Source organism: Melanotaenia boesemani, chromosome 19 (genome assembly GCF_017639745.1).
Source record: "Melanotaenia boesemani isolate fMelBoe1 chromosome 19, fMelBoe1.pri, whole genome shotgun sequence".
In the NCBI taxonomy this organism is placed as follows: Eukaryota; Metazoa; Chordata; class Actinopteri; order Atheriniformes; family Melanotaeniidae; genus Melanotaenia; species Melanotaenia boesemani.
This window is the reverse complement of record NC_055700.1, coordinates 31,155,611-31,174,942: the sequence shown is the minus strand read 5'-3', so window position 1 is coordinate 31,174,942 and position 19,332 is coordinate 31,155,611. Positions and strand designations below refer to the sequence as shown.

The following is a 19,332-nucleotide window of genomic DNA, read 5'->3' as shown; positions in this document are numbered from 1 at the left end:
CAGCTGGTTGTCTGGTGTTAGGTTGGATTGAAGGGTTGTTGCTTCTATCTGTGGTGTGTCTGCTCTTTCTTTTTCCCCTTTTGCATCTTTTTGCTGTCTTCCTTCTTTTTCTGTCCCCTCCCGTCAGGCCCAGCAAGATTATATAGATTCCATGATTCAAAGTAAATAAATAAATAAATGAATCAGACGATCAAGAGGAGCCTTACCCATAAGCCTCCCCCTAGCAAAGCAAATTTTTTAGGCACAACAGAGCAACCGCAGCAATTATTCTATTTGCTACTATGCTGGACAGGACTGGTTTTAAAAAAAAAAAGGATTTGTCATTTGTGGCTTCACACTAAATGAGAAATACTTATGTAGTGTGTTTTGTCAGCGCATTAACAGAGCATTAATCAGACAGCACCGAAGCTGCTGTAAAGTGCTCTTTGTCTCTTTTAATGAAGCTAGGGGTCCTCTGCTGTCCTTGACCCTGTGAGTCCATTCCCTCTTCCTTACCAAGGTTTTCGATGGAGTAGTATCTCTGCTTGCTGTCCACCCGGACTGTCTCGGCATAGGGACTTCCCACTCCGTAACCGATGATGTAACCTCGCACCAGGATGTTTGGGCTGAGCGGAGGAGTCCAGGACATGATGATGCTGTTGGGAAGGGGTCTGACATGCAGAGAGCTAGGCTGGTCAGGCACCTGGCTCTCTACCGGAGAAAGTACAGCAAAACATCAGGAATGAAAAAGGAAACACAGAGGATACATTTAGTTTAGAGCTTACTGTGCTTAGACTACTGAAGCAGATGCTCACAGCAGCTGTGGCTAACAAATGCTAACCGCTTAAGCAGTGTGATAAGCCCTTACAAGAACTGACACTGTGTTACTCCTCAGGATCAGATTAGATCAGATTACAGTGCTCTCAGTCCTCAAGGGGAGATGCTTCATATCACTTTATTGAGTGATAATCCATTGAAATGAGATTTGCGTCTCCCTCTGTCCCAGGCTACAAATACAGTTAGCATGGATGTGTTTGCTTCCTGCTGAACAAAACATTGTAGTCCTGAGTTTCAGCCTCAGGTCAGCTTTTCTAATTATTCTGTAAAGAATTATTAGGAGGCATAATGTTTTTTTCTTGTTGCTTGGTTTTGTTTTACGCTGTCTACCCAAATACATGGATGTTGGTGTAAACATTTAAGAGGGCATTTTCAAATTCAATTAAGGTGCCTAGGCTATAAAATCAATGTTTAATGTGTTAATAAATGTTTTGTTCGTGCAGATGGTTAGATAGAGAGAAAGCTTGGGTAGAGGGTCGGGTAGAGGGTTGGGTAGAGGGTCAGTTAAAGGGTCGGGCAGAGGGTCAGGTAGACAGCCAGCTTGGGTAGAGGGTCGAGTAAAGGGTCAGGTAGAGAGACAACTTGGGTAGAGGGTTGGGTAGATGGTCAGGTAAAGAAATAGCTTGGGAAGAGGGTCGGGTAGAGGGTCAGGTAAAGAGACAGCTTAGGTAGATGGTCGGGTAGAGGGTCAGGTAAAGAGACAGCTTAGGTTGATCATCGGGTAGAGGGTCAGGTAGACAGCCAGCTTGGGTAAAGGGTCGAGTAAAGGGTCAGGTAGAGAGACAACTTGGGTAGAGGGTTGGGTAGATGGTCAGGTAAAGAAATAGCTTGGGAAGAGGGTCGGGTAGAGGGTCAGGTAAAGAGACAGCTTAGGTAGATGGTCGGGTAGAGGGTCAAGTAAAGAGACAGCTTAGGTTGATCATCGGGTAGAGGGTCAGGTAGACAGCCAGCTTGGGTAGAGGGTCGAGTAAAGGGTCAGGTAGAGAGACAACTTGGGTAGAGGGTTGGGTAGATGGTCAGGTAAAGAAATAGCTTGGGAAGAGGGTCGGGTAGAGGGTCAGGTAAAGAGACAGCTTAGGTAGATGGTCGGGTAGAGGGTCAGGTAAAGAGACAGCTTAGGTTGATCATCGGGTAGAGGGTCAGGTAGACAGCCAGCTTGGGTAGAGGGTCGAGTAAAGGGTCAGGTAGAGAGACAGCTTGGGTAGAGGGTCAGGTAAAGAGACAGTTTGGGTAGAGGGTCGGGTAAAGGGTCAGATAAAGAGACAGCTTGGGTAGAGGGTCGGGTAGAGGGTCAGGTAAAGAGACAGTTTAGGTAGAGGGTCGGGTAAAGATATAGTTTAGGTAGAGGGTTTAGTAGAGGGTCAGGTGGAGAGACAGCTTGGGTAGAGGGTCGGGTAGAGGGTAGGGTAGGGAGACAGTTTAGGTAGAGGGTCAGGTAGAGGGTCAGGTAAAGAGACAGCTTAGGTTGAGGGTCGGGTAAACGGTCAGGTGGAGAGACAGTTTAGGTAGAGGGTCGGGTAAAGATGTAGTTTAGGTAGAGGGTTGAGTAGAGGATAAGGTGGAGAGACAGCTTGGGTAGAGGGTCGGGTAGGGTAGGGAGACAGTTTAGGTAAAGGATCAGGTAGAGGGTCAGGTAAAGAGACAGCTTAGGTAGAGGGTCGGGTAAAGGGCTGGGTAGAGGGTCTGGTAGAGGGCTGGGTAGAGGGACAGAGCCAGTTGTCTACCTGACACGAGCTTTTAAACTATATTCTGGGCCTTGTATGTGTGGTTGGATTTTTGTTTCCTAAGTCCTACTAAATTCCTTTAATCATTTCTCTTTAAGCCCATGATGTTTTCTAAGAAGATCGAGGAAAAGATGACTGGAGATTTTTTTTTCTTCTCATCATGACTTAATACATGCTTAGAGTCTCCAGTCTTCAGGCAAGGGATCGATGATTCGTATTCTTCACAGGTTTTCCGCAGGTTTCCTCATTAAATACTTTTCTACTTTGCTCTTACCCAGCAGTGCTTACAGTTAGGACTTCAAACATACATGATTATCTTTAGATTTTAAAGAATATAAGGTCAGAGTTACAAAATATAAATGATGTCCACTAAGCTCCGTACTTTCATTGGTCTTGTTTTTTTTTTGCCTTTTTTTTTGTTTTATTGGTGCCCACACATATAAGTAGTAGCGTATCCTCATGCTAGGACAACATGCTGTCAAATGTAGTTTCTCTCTTCTCTTTACTCCACCTCCCCCTCCTGTTTTTACTGTTAACATCCCTCCATCTGCTCTCTGCCCTCTTCTCCTTCCCTCTCCCCTCCCTTGAGACGAAACCTTCCCTCCATCTACCAGCTTCAGCTCTTCTCTGTTTAAATATTCATGTGTGTTGGGATAGCGGAGCAAGTAACTTGTACAGATTACAGCAGTCACAAAGGAACAGACTTACCATCCAGATCGTTCTCCGGTGTCTCTGCAGTGGTCCACTCACTGGCAGGACCGGTTCCATTTACAGTCATCGCTGCTACCTGGAAGCTGTACTGGCTGCCTTTCTCCAGGCCTGGACAGAGAAGGGCATGTCATCACCGGACATTCAGCCCTTCACAATTACACATAAAGAATCTGGAAAACATTACAGTTAGATGTTTGCCTGTCAGACAGAACATCAGCAATATCCCGCTGAGAAAGGGAAGCTTATTTTACCCTCTAAGCACCAAAGTTGCAAAACTGTGACAAGCACCAAGGCAGAAAGAGAGCTTAAACTTGTTACCACTTTCCACCACTAGATGGCAGACACCTGAATCTTCCATGTAATACAATTAGTTGATGAAATGAGGGGAGGGTCTCTTTTAATGAGGAATTAGTGTTAGAAAGACACCATATGGAGCTGATGAAGAAGCTCACAGTCGGTGATGCAGAGTGGATCACAGAGCGAGCAGCAACATGTCGATGAAGAACTTGCTCAGCTCTCAGCATCTCCTGACGATGATGATGGTCGTCTAGCGGCAGTGAAAGCGATGTTTCTGTTAGAAACCACGGTACATCCGTCCATAATAACAGAAATGACAACTCTGAGGCGTTAGCTGAGGTTGGGGAGGCAGAATTCCTATATTTTGGAGTTTCTGGACTTTGTATTGTGATGCCACATATTATGAGTAATTTCACAAATCAAATCAAATCAAACTTTATGTACAAAGCACTTTTCATGCCACAGGCAACACAGAGTGCTTTACATGATTAAAAACATTTATGCATATAAAACAAAACAAAGTAGGAATACATATAGGAAACAATAGAAACACTTATCAAAATATTTCACACAGCTGCACACATACACACACACACACACACACACACACACACACACACACACACACACACACACACACACCAAGTAGCCTTCCCTCCCCATTCTATACAAACATGATTCTCTTATTTCTGTCTCGAACTGAATGTCACTAAAAATGCTAAAAGTGATAAACATCTGGCCTGATGCTACTGTGAGGAAACAATATCAATGTCATGGGGATCCATCCACACCAGGGGCCAGTCCACCCATGTCAAACAACCACCCCCATCAGAACAGACCGGGGCCCACACCACAGCCAAAAGGCCGCAGTGCAGGGCCCCAGCCACCCCGACAGGTGCAATCACCACGACAGCAGCCCCCAGACCAAGCAGGCAAAGCCCCCCGGCATGGAGGATCCCCACGAGGACCCCACAGCTATCATAAACTCTCGTTCGTATTCGTCATTTTTTCTCATTTACTGTATACATTAAAAACTTTAACTCCAGCACCAAAGGGTTAAAAGCCTGCTGTCACCACCCAGTTTAACTGTATACATCGGGCTAGGTACAAATGGCCCAAACAGAAGATGGAAAAGAAACATGGGGATGCTGTTGATCCCAGCTAATAATTTACAATCGTATCATGAGATGGTTTAGAGACAACTGTTCTAACAGTCTTCATTCGAGCTACATCTAATAACAAAACAACATGGCATTAACGAGGCACTAGGTAAGTTTCCGACATTAAAACTCAGGAATCTGGACTAGTGTGATGGCTCACTGGCTTCTGAGCTGTCTCTGTCCTAACACATTACAAACTACAACTAAAATGTGTATTTTCACCCCTAACCTCACAGATGTTATCAGTTTTAGTTTTTATGTATTGAAAATGTGGGTTTTTAGATGCATCTCATGCATCCACATTAGGGAGTCTACATGCAGCATTTAAAAGCTGAATAATTAGGATTTTTTTCTGAAAAAATTATTTAAAATGTTCTCATTTGTTTGCGAGGGAAAAAAGGAAGCTTCCCTATAAAGAATCTTTCTCGTACATCAAGAATACCTAGTCGCATATGATTTTCACCTGCAGTTCTGATTTGAAACACTAGGTGTCACTGCTACTTATTTTGCTTTAAGTACCGGTGGAAAGCTGGGTCATCTGGATTTTCTATTCATCTTCTATGTTTCTATAATTATTTAGAGGTTTCTATGGAGACAGAATAGATGGATGGATGGATGGATGGATGGATGGATGGATGGATGGATGGATGGATGGATGGATACACAAACAGACAGACAGACAGACAGACAGACAGACAGACAGACAGACAGATAGATAGATAGATAGATAGATAGATAGATAGATAGATAGATAGATAGATAGATAGATAGATAGATAGATAGATAGATAGATACATAGAAAGATAGATAGATAGATAGATAGATAGATAGATAGATAGATAGATAGATAGATAGATAGATAGATAGATAGATAGATACATAGATAGATAGATAGATCATTTCTATAACGGGGAGGTTTCTACTAACAAAAGATTCCACACTTGCACATGCAAACAGCAACATGGGGAGGGAACGGCGGTGCAGCCACACGGAGGAAGATAAATGCTGAAGGAAAATAATGAACAAGGGAGATCAGTTCCATTCAAATCCTGCAAACCTCAAAAAAAAATAGCTGGTGGCAGTTTAAATGCAGGTACACACACACACACATGCTGATATTTATTCAAATGCAGATTTTATGCAGGAAGAGGGATACATGAAATAGAAAAACACACACAATTCCACTTTGTCGTCACCCGAACACCCAGACATTTCCAGACACACACTCACACTGATAGGGGAACACACACACTGATAGGGGAACACACACACTGATAGTGGAACATACTGATAGTAGAACAAACACTGATAGGGGAACACACTGATAGTGGAACACACACACTCAAAGGGGAACACACACAATGTTAGGGGAACACACACACTGATAGGGGAACACACACACTGATAGCGGAACATACTGATAGTAGAACAAACACTGATAGGGGAACACACTGATAGTGGAACACACACGCTCATAGGGGAACACACACAATGTTAGGGGAACACACACACTGATAGGGGAACACACACACTGATAGCGGAACATACTGATAGTACAACAAACACTGATAGGGGAACACACTGATAGTGGAACACACACACTCATAGGGGAACACACACAATGTTAGGGGAACACACACACTAATAGTGGAACACACACACTGATAGGGGAACACACACACTGATAGTGGAACATACTGATAGTGGAACACACACTAATAGGGGAACACACTGATAGTGGAACACACACACTGATAGTGGAACACACACTGATAGTGGAACACACACTGATAGTCGAACACAAAGTGATAGGGGAACACACACTGATAGTGGAACACACACTGATAGTGGAACACACACTGATAGGGGAACACACACTGATGGGGGAACACACACTGATAGGGGGACACACACTGATAGTGGAACACACACTGATAGGGGGACACACACTGATAGTTGAACACACACTGATAGGGGAACACACACTGATAGTTGAACACACACTGATAGGGGAACACACACTGATAGTTGAACACACACTGATAGGGGAACACACACTGATGGGGACACACACACTGATGGGGGAACACACACTGATGGGGGAACACACACTGATAGGGGAACACACACTGATGGGGGGACACACACTGATGGGGGAACACACACTGATGGGGGAACACACACTGATAGTCGAACACACACTGATAGGGGAACACACACTGATAGTGGAACACACACTGATGGGGGAACACACACTGATGGGGAACACACACTGATAGTCCAACACACACTGATAGGGGAACAAAGACTGATAGGGGAACACACACTGATGGGGGAACACACACTGATAGTCGAACACACACTGATGGGGGAACACACACTGATAGTCGAACACACACTGATAGCGGAACACACACTGATAGGGGAACACACACTGATGGGGGGACACACACTGATGGGGGAACACACACTGATAGTTGAACACACAGTGATAGGGGAACACACACTGATGGGGGAACACACAGTGATAGGGGAACACACACTGATGGGGGGACACACACTGATGGGGGAACACACACTGATGGGGGAACACACACTGATAGGGGAACACACACTGATGGGGGGACACACACTGATGGGGGAACACATACTGATAGTGGAACACACACTGATAGGGGAACACACAGTGATGGGGGAACGCACACTGATGGGGGAACACACACTAATGGGGAACACACACTGATAGGGGAACACACACTGATGGGGGAACACACACTGATAGTCGAACACACACTGATAGGGGAACACACACTGATAGGGGAACACACACTGATGCGGGGACACACACTGATGGGGGAACACACACTGATAGTTGAACACACAGTGATAGGGGAACACACAATGATGGGGGAACACACACTGATGGGGGAACACACAGTGAAAGGGGAACACACATTGATAGTCGAACACACAGTGATAGGGGAACACACACTGATGGGGGAACACACACTGATAGTTGAACACACAGTGATAGGGGAACACACACTGATGGGGGAACACACAGTGATAGGGGAACACACATTGATAATCGAACACACACTGATAGGGGAACACACACTGATGGGGGAACACACACTGATGGGGGAACACACACTGATGGGGGAACACACACTGATAGTGGAACACACACTGATAGGGGAACACACACTGATGGGGGAACACACACTAATGGGGGAACACACACTGATAAGGGGACACACACTGATGGGGGAACACACACTGATAGGGGAACACACACTGATAGTGGAACACACACTGATAGGGGAACACACACTGATGGGGGAACACACAGTGATGGGGGACACACACTGATGGGGGAACACACAGTGATAGGGAAACACACATTGATAGTCGAACACACAGTGATAGGGGAACACACACTGATGGGGGAACACACAGTGATAGGGGAACAAACACTGATATTTGAACACACACTGATGGGGGGACACACACTGATGGGGGAACACACACTGATGGGGGAACACACACTGATAGGGGAACACACACTGATGGGGGGACACACACTGATGGGGGAACACACACTGATAGTGGAACATACTGATAGTACAACAAACACTGATAGGGGAACACACTGATAGTGGAACACACACACTCATAGGGGAACACACACAATGTTAGGGGAACACACACACTAATAGTGGAACACACACACTGATAGGGGAACACACACACTGATAGTGGAACATACTGATAGTGGAACACACACTAATAGGGGAACACACTGATAGTGGAACACACACACTGATAGTGGAACACACACTGATAGTGGAACACACACTGATAGTCGAACACACAGTGATAGGGGAACACACACTGATAGTGGAACACACACTGATAGTGGAACACACACTGATAGGGGAACACACACTGATGGGGGAACACACACTGATAGGGGGACACACACTGATAGTGGAACACACACTGATAGGGGGACACACACTGATAGTTGAACACACACTGATAGGGGAACACACACTGATAGTTGAACACACACTGATAGGGGAACACACACTGATAGTTGAACACACACTGATAGGGGAACACACACTGATGGGGACACACACACTGATGGGGGAACACACACTGATGGGGGAACACACACTGATAGGGGAACACACACTGATGGGGGGACACACACTGATGGGGGAACACACACTGATGGGGGAACACACACTGATAGTCGAACACACACTGATAGGGGAACACACACTGATAGTTGAACACACACTGATGGGGGGACACACACTGATGGGGGAACACACACTGATAGTCCAACACACACTGATAGGGGAACAAAGACTGATAGGGGAACACACACTGATGGGGGAACACACACTGATAGTCGAACACACACTGATGGGGGAACACACACTGATAGTCGAACACACACTGATAGCGGAACACACACTGATAGGGGAACACACACTGATGGGGGGACACACACTGATGGGGGAACACACACTGATAGTTGAACACACAGTGATAGGGGAACACACACTGATGGGGGAACACACAGTGATAGGGGAACACACACTGATGGGGGGACACACACTGATGGGGGAACACACACTGATGGGGGAACACACACTGATAGGGGAACACACACTGATGGGGGGACACACACTGATGGGGGAACACATACTGATAGTGGAACACACACTGATAGGGGAACACACAGTGATGGGGGAACGCACACTGATGGGGGAACACACACTAATGGGGAACACACACTGATAGGGGAACACACACTGATGGGGGAACACACACTGATAGTCGAACACACACTGATAGGGGAACACACACTGATAGGGGAACACACACTGATGCGGGGACACACACTGATGGGGGAACACACACTGATAGTTGAACACACAGTGATAGGGGAACACACAATGATGGGGGAACACACACTGATGGGGGAACACACAGTGAAAGGGGAACACACATTGATAGTCGAACACACAGTGATAGGGGAACACACACTGATGGGGGAACACACACTGATAGTTGAACACACAGTGATAGGGGAACACACACTGATGGGGGAACACACAGTGATAGGGGAACACACATTGATAATCGAACACACACTGATAGGGGAACACACACTGATGGGGGAACACACACTGATGGGGGAACACACACTGATGGGGGAACACACACTGATAGTGGAACACACACTGATAGGGGAACACACACTGATGGGGGAACACACACTAATGGGGGAACACACACTGATAAGGGGACACACACTGATGGGGGAACACACACTGATAGGGGAACACACACTGATAGTGGAACACACACTGATAGGGGAACACACACTGATGGGGGAACACACAGTGATGGGGGGACACACACTGATGGGGGAACACACAGTGATAGGGAAACACACATTGATAGTCGAACACACAGTGATAGGGGAACACACACTGATGGGGGAACACACAGTGATAGGGGAACAAACACTGATATTTGAACACACACTGATGGGGGGACACACACTGATGGGGGAACACACACTGATGGGGGAACACACACTGATAGGGGAACACACACTGATGGGGGGACACACACTGATGGGGGAACACACACTGATAGTGGAACACACACTGATGGGGGAACACACACTGATGGGGGAACACACACTGATAGTGGAACACACACTGATGGGGGAACACACACTAATGGGGAACACACACTGATGGGGGAACACACACTGATAGTTGAACACACACTGATGGGGGGACACACACTGATGGGGGAACACACACTAATGGGGGAACACAAACTGATAGGGGAACACACACTGATAGTTGAACACACACTGATGGGGGGACACACACTCATGGGGAAACACACACTGATGGGGGAACACACAGTGATAGGGGAACACACACTGATGGGGGAACAAAAACTGATGGGGGAACACACACTGATAGTGGAACACACACTGATGGGGGAACACACAGTGCTAGTCGAACACACACTGATGGGGAAACACACACTGATAGTGGAACACACACTGATAGGGGAACACACACTGATGGGGGAACACATACTGATAGTGGAACACACACTGATAGGGGAACACACACTGATAGGGGAACACACACTGATAGTGGAAAACACACACTGATAGGGGAACACACACTGATAGGGGAACACACACTGATGGGGGAACACACACACTGATAGGGGAACACACACTGATAGGGGAACACACTGATAGTGGAACACACACAATGATAGGGGAACACACACTGATAGTGGAACACAAACTGACAGTGGAACACACACTGATAGGGGAACACACACTGATAGTGGCACACACACTGATAGGGGAACACACACTGATAGGGGAACACACACTGATGGGGGAACACACACTGATAGTGGAATACACACTGATAGGGGAACACACACTGATGGGGGAACACACACTGATAGGGAACACACACTGATAGTGGAACACACACACTGATAGAGGAACACACACACTGATAGGGGAACACACACTGATGGGGGAACACACACACTGATAGTGGAACACACACACTGATAGTGGAACACACACTGATTGGGGAACACACAGTGATAGTGGAACACACACTGATGGGGGAACACACACTGATAGTGGAACACACACTGATAGGGGAACACACACTGATAGTGGAACACACACTGATGGGGGAACACACACTGATAGGGGAACACACACTGATAGTGGAACACACACTGAAATGGGGAACACACACTGATAGTGGAACACACACTGATGGGGGAACACACACTGATAGGGGAACACACACTGATAGTGGAACACACTGATATTGGAACACACATAGTGATAGGAGAACACACACTGATGGGGGAACACACACTGATAGTGGAACACACACTGATAGGGGAACACACACTGATGGGGGAACACACAGTGATAGGGGAACACACACTGATAGTGGAACACACACTGATAGTGGAACACACAGTGATAGGGGAACACACACTGATGGGGGAACACACAGTGATAGGGGAACACACACTGATAGTGGAACACACACTGATGGGGGAACACACACTGATAGGGGAACACACACTGATAGTGGAACACACACTGATAGGGGAACACACACTGATGGGGGAACACACACTGATAGGGGAACACACACTGATAGTGGAACACACACTGATGGGGGAACACACACTGATGGGGGAACACACAGTGATAGGGGAACACACACTGATAGGGGAACACACACTGATGGGGGAACACACACTGATAGGGGAACACACACTGATAGTGGAACACACACACTGATAGGGGAACACACACACTGATAGGGGAACACACACACTGATGGGGGATCACACACACTGATAGGGGAACACACACTGATGGGGGAACACACACTGATAGGGGAACACACACTGATAGTGGAACACACACACTGATAGAGGAACACACACACTGATACGGGAACACACACACTGATGGGGGAACACACACACTGATAGGGGAACACACACACAGATAGTGGAACATACTGATAGTGGAACACACACTGATAGGGGAACACACTGATAGTGGAACACACACAGTGATAGGGGAACACACACTGATGGGGGAACACACACTGATAGGGGAACACACACTGATGGGGGAACACACAGTGATAGTGGAACACACACTGATAGGGGAACACACACTGATGGGGGAACACACAGTGATAGGGGAACACACACTGATAGTGGAACACACACTGATAGGGGAACACACACTGATCGGGGAACACACAGTGATAGTGGAACACACACTGATGGGGGAACACACACTGATAGTGGAACACACACTGATAGGGGAACACACACTGATGGGGGAACACACACTGATAGTTGAACACACACTGATGGGGGGACACACACTGATGGGGGAACACACACTGCTGGGGGAACACACACTAATGGGGGAACACACATTGATAGGGGAACACACACTGATAGTTGAACACACACTGATGGGGGGACACACACTCATTGGGGAACACACACTGATGGGGGAACACACAGTGATAGGGGAACACACACTGATGGGGGAACACACACTGATAGTCGAACACACAATGATGGGGGAACACACAGTGATAGTGGAACACACACTGATAGGGGAACACACACTGATAGTGGAACACACACACTGATAGGGGAACACACACACTGATAAGGGAACACACACACTGATAGTGGGACATACTGATAGTGGAACACACACTGATAGTGGAACACACTGATAGTGGAACACACACACTGATAGGGGAACACACACTGATAGTGGAACACAAACTGATAGTGGAACACAAACTGATAGTGGAACACACACTGATAGGGGAACACACACTGATAGTGGAACACACACTGATGGGGGAACACACACTGATAGGGGAACACACACTGATGGGGGAACACACACTAATGGGGGAACACACACTGATAGGGGAACACACACTGATAGTGGAGCACACACTGATGGGGGAACACACACTGATAGTGGAACACACACTGATGGGGGAACACACACTGATAGGGGGACACACACTGTTAGTGGAACACACACTGATAGGGGAACACACACTGATAGTGGAACACACACTGAGACCGGAACACACACTGATAGGGGAACACACACTGATGGGGGAACACACACTGATAGTGGAACACACAATGATAGTTGAACACACACTGATGGGGGAACACACAGTGATAGGGGAACACACACTGATAGGGGAACACACACTGATGGGGGAACACACACTGATAGTGGAACACACACTGATAGTGGAACACACAGTGATAGGGGAACACACACTGATGGGGGAACACACAGTGATGGGGGAACACACACTGATAGTGGAACACACACTGATAGTGGAACACACACTGATGGGGGAACACACACTAATGGGGGAACACACACTGATAGGGGAACACACACTGATAGTGGAGCACACACTGATAGTGGAACACACACTGATAGTTGAACACACACTGATGGGGGAACACACAGTGATAGGGGAACACACACTGATAGTGGAACACACACTGATGGGGGAACACACAGTGATAGGGGAACACACACTGATAGTGGAACACACACTGATAGTGGAACACACACTGATGGGGGAACACACAGTGATAGGGGAACACACACTGATAGTGGAACACACACTGATAGTGGAACACACACTGATAGTGGAACACACACTGATAGGGGAACACACACTGATGGGGGAACACACACTGATGGGGGAACACACACTGATAGTGGAGCACACACTGATGGGGGAACACACACTGATAGTGGAACACACACTGATGGGGGAACACACACTGATAGGGGGACACACACTGATAGGGGAACACACACTGATAGTGGAACACACACTGATAGGGGAACACACACTGATAGGGGAACACACACTGATGGGGGAACACACACTGATAGGGGAACACACACTGATAGGGGAACACACTGATAGTGAAACACACACTGATAGGGGAACACACACTGATGGGGGAACACACACTGATAGTGGAACACACACTGATAGGGGAACACACACTGATGGGGTAACACACACTGATGGGGGAACACACACTGATGGGGGAACACACACTGATAGGGGAACACACACTGATGGGGTAACACACACTGATGGGGGAACACACACTGATGGGGGACCACACTCAAGCTTTATTCTCGGGGTGTTTTTAATCTTTCTTTGTCTAGATCTGAACATTCATGTCAGTAACCTCTAAGCTTCACATCACGTGAAAGACTGAAAGAAACTTTTGTTCCTGAACTGCTCTCACAGACTCAGCCTGGCTGCATGAAGGCAGATGCTTCCAGATATTACTTCTGTTCCCAAACATGCTGACTGGCAATGATAACCGAGAGTGGGATTTCTAAAATTCATTTGGAGGAAAAAAATGTTAGAGGAAGAACTGAACTGATTTCTCAGAGTCAACAGAAAATCTTCATTTCAGTCAGACTGAACAAGAATCAGTAAAGCATGGAGTCTCACCTGAGAACAGGTACCAGAAGTTGTTGGGTTCAATGGCCTCCTGGTCTCCACGGCGACCAGTCTTCCTGTATTTGATCTTGTAAGCAGTGATGACGCCATTCTGGGCGCTGCGTGGGGGCGGCTGCCAGGACACTTTGATGCTCTGTTGGATAAAGAGTCACTGTCATTGTTTGAGACAAAACGTCAGGCAACAGAGGCGCACCACAACCAAACAACCTTAAAACCTAAAACCTTTTAAAAAAGAAAACAGAAACACTGACTAGAGTGAAAAGAAGGGGAAACAGAGATTAATGATGATGGCTCCTCTCCAGTATGCTGGCTGGCTCCATGTAAATATGGCAGTTGCATCATCATGTCATTGTTTTCTGTCCATAAACATGAACAGAATCTGTTGCAGGGCAGCCGTGGAGGAGTCTGGAAACTAATCCAACTAATGTGGACCAAGCTCTGGCACTGGGCTTACAGGGAGCGGACAGCTTGTTCAAGGCAGTCCGGTACTCCCAGAGCACCAGAGACCATGGAGGACACGGTTCCATTAGGGGTGGCCTCAGGAGGGGTGGCCTCTGGAGGGGTGGGCTCGGGAGTTGTGGGCTCGGGAGTGGTGGGCTCCAGTGGGGTGGCCTCTGGATGGTTGGGCTCTATGAGGGGTGGGCTCCGGATGGTTGGGCTCTATATGGGGTGGGCTCCGGATGGTTGGGCTCTATGAGGTGGCTGCCAGCAGCAATCCTGCAAACCCACTCGGTACAACCCAAAGTTCTCAGTGGGCTGAACATTAATTAATGAAGATTAATAAATTATAATTAGTCACATGATAAAATCTTGATCATAACTTCTCATGCTGGTCAAGTAGCTTTTCTCCAATATCCTGACAGAGCCCGTGTAACTGATGACTTCATTCTTGACTTCACTGATTTTGCGTTGATGTTCCTTAATTACACTGTGTCTTTAATATATTAGTCCACCCAGGGACAGCGCTGCTGGCGTTCCTGTCACAGTTCCAGGTCATGTGATTTATACAATTACACTTTCAATCGTGTTCCAAAAACTTTAATTAAACATGGCTTCACGTATGCTGTAGGTGACATAGTTCCGGGGAGACGGCAGATTCAAACTAGGCGCGCCCAAACATTTATACTTTCATTCAATTGTATTTTGTGCCAGCCTAATCTAAATACTCTTTAAAGTAGGAAAATAGTGTCTTTAAAAGGTACACTCTGGACCACAGCGGGGAGGATTTGGCCAACCTGACAGATTTTATAGATCGTTGTTACGACAGAATCGTCATGGGGAAACCAAACAACACATCCACCCCCTCCACCTCATCCAAGTCCAAGAGACAGCGAAATGAGGATTCACCTGGAGCTATTTCACCACCGGGGAACGACTCAACGGATGTTCTGATCTCTATAGATAAGAAACTCAGTAGTTTTGATGCGTGTTTGAGCCTGGTAGAAATTCTCCACAAGGAGTTCCAGGCACTACGTGAATCACTAGAATTCAGCTAGAAGAAGGTGGAAACTCTGGCTGTAGAAAATGCTGGTCTCAGAGAGTCGGTAAAATCCCTCACCGAGGGCTTGAGCCGTCTATAGGAGGAAAATAAGAAGATGAAGGAAACGGTGATCGATCTGCAGGCGCGGAGCATGAGAGAGAACCTGGTATTTGCAGGGATTCCAGAGCAGACGGAGGAGGACCCCGAGACCACGGTGAAAAACTTCATCAAAACCCACCTGAAGCTCCTGGAGGAAATGGTGAAAAACATCTCCTTTCACAGAGTCCATCGGCTCGGCGGGAGGAAACCCGGGTCCAGCAGACCAAGACCTATTGTAGTGAAGTTCGTCAGCTTCAAACAGAAGGAGCAGGTGAAGAACCAGGGCCACGAACTGAAGGGAACCAACTTTGGAGTAAACGACCAATATCCGAGAGAGATTCTGGACCGACAGAGAGTCCTGTTTCCCATCAGGAGAAAATCTATCACTGAAGGTGCTCGCGCTGTCATCGCGGTGGATAAATTATTTATTAATGGACAGCTGTACCGCGACCCGGACATCACTCCGAGGCTCTACTGACTTGGTGTGTGCTTTAATTTTCCTGTTTTCTCACTAGATCATGTTATATCCATAAAACTGCCATAAAAGATAATTTAGTTAACAGTAAATCCACTGCCCGTCTCCACTACACTGCTCTCAGCACAGATGCGTTTTTAAATTACTTTTTTCCTTTGGCACTGTCGCTCTTTTCACTCTTTACACTTCTTCTCTCCGACCCTTTAACGGTTAACGGTAACACTTGTCATTATATTATATACACATCAGCACTTTTCATGATTCACAGGAACACACACAGAACAGCACAACACACATACATCCCTGTCACAACCAGCTGGCAGATACACATGCACGCGGAGAAGCAGTGGGATGCACGCACACACGCTTCAGTAATATGCATATAGCCTCATCTCTGTGGTTGGTTCATGAACGAACTCACATTTATCACTTGGAATGTGCGTGGAGCTGGCACAAGGGAAAAGAGGTTAAAAGTTTTTAATCGTTTGCAAGAAATGAAAGCAGATATAATATTACTCCAAGAGACTCATTTATCAAACTCAACAATAGATCTTCTCTCAACAACCCAGTTTCCACATGTGTATTCAGCTTGTTATAATTCTAGGCAGAGAGGAGTAGCAACTCTTATTAATAGAAGGTTAAATTTTGACATAGATAATACAATCATAGATCCAGAAGGCAGATTTATAATAGTGACATTATCTATTAAGAATGTTAAGTTATGTATTGCAAATATTTATGGTCCAAATGTAGATGATCCTCCTTCTTTCACTCCCTCTTCGCCTCTATGGTCACTCAGATAACACACTAGTTATAGGAGGTGATTTTAACATTATACTGGACAAACAAAGTACCACAGGACCTCATCGAGTCTGGAAATCCTCAGAAACTGTAAAACAGTACATGAAGGATTTTGGTCTCTGTGATGCTTGCCGCTCTCACAATCCCACACTAAGAGAATACACCTTCTTCTCTTCAGTTCACCATTCCTATTCTAGATTAGATTATTTCTTAACTAGCTACTTGCTGATGAATGACATGTCAGAAATCAGAATCCATCCTACTAGCATTAATGATCACACACCAGTATCAGTCACTCTGAGAAGTAAGAGCAATAAACCAGCAACTAGAAACTGGAGATTTAATACGTCATTACTTAAAGATCCTGAGTTTATCAGCTACTTTAAAAGAGAATGGTCCTTATATCTAGAAAATAACGACTTGCCAGAAACTTCAGCGTGTGTTCTTTGGGAAGCAGGAAAAGCAGTAATGAGAGGGAAAATAATTTCCTTTTCTTCTCATAAGAAAAAGAAGGAAACTTTGAGAATTTCAGAGTTAGAACTCAGAATTAAATCCTTAGAGGAGCTTACCATGTCTCCCCAGAAGAACACACACTAAATGCTATAAGGAAAGCTAAACTTGAACTTAATGAAATAATAGATAAAAAGACGCAATTCTTGGTGCAAAGACTTCGCTTGGAGAATTTTGAGCATGGCAACAAATCTGGAAGGTTCCTGGCTAATCGGTTAAAAACAAACAAGGAGAAAACAACCATCTCCTCTGTCAGAGATCCAGAAGGAAACATCAGCCACGACCCTGACAAGATAAATAACACTTTCAAAGAATTCTATAAAACATTATATACATCACAACTAACTACAACAGATGACAATATTGATAAATTTCTTAGTAACATCAATCTTCCACAATTAAAACATGAAAATAAAATGGTCTTGGATTCCCCCCTTTCAGTCGCCGAACTCCAAGAAGCTCTCCAGCATATGCCCAACAAAAAAGCTCCAGGTCCAGATGGTTACCCAGCAGAATTCTACAAAGAATTCTGGACAATGCTGGCACCCACTTTCTACAATATGATATTAGAAATAAAGGAAAAACAAAAAATACCTTCAAATATGAACCTAGTCAATATTACTCTACTATTAAAACCAGGTAAAGACCCGACACTTCCATCCAGTTACCGTCCAATTTCATTAATAAATGTAGATCTCAAAATAATTAGCAAAGCTTTGGCCAGAAGGACAGAAAAAATAACCCCTCTAATAATACATCCTGACCAAACAGGCTTTATTAAAGGTAGACATTCCTCTACTAACATGCGTAGATTAATTAACATCATAGATTATTCTACTCTACATAACCTGGAATCCACAGTCATTTCTTTAGACGCAGAAAAAGCATTTGACCGAGTAAACTGGAAATTTTTATTTGCAACGTTAAACAAAATGTGGGTTTGGGTCATCTTTTATAGATTGGATAAAAATATTATATAACAACCCAAATGCATGTGTGAAGACCAATGATCAAACCTCTCCAAGCTTCTGTTTGCAGAGAGGCACCAGACAGGGCTGCCCGCTTTCTCCATCACTCTTTGCTATTT

At 45.9% G+C, this 19,332-nt stretch overlaps 1 protein-coding gene across 1 annotated transcript in view; it reads right to left on the bottom strand.

Annotated features, from left to right (window-relative positions):
* The window catches only part of dcc (DCC netrin 1 receptor), a 385,109-nt gene that overhangs the window by 89,699 nt on the left and 276,078 nt on the right, over nt 1-19,332 (bottom strand). The window contains 3 exon segments of the mRNA XM_041969439.1: nt 496-690; nt 3,249-3,359; nt 14,872-15,013. Coding sequence (XP_041825373.1) covers nt 496-690; nt 3,249-3,359; nt 14,872-15,013 — 448 coding nt within the window.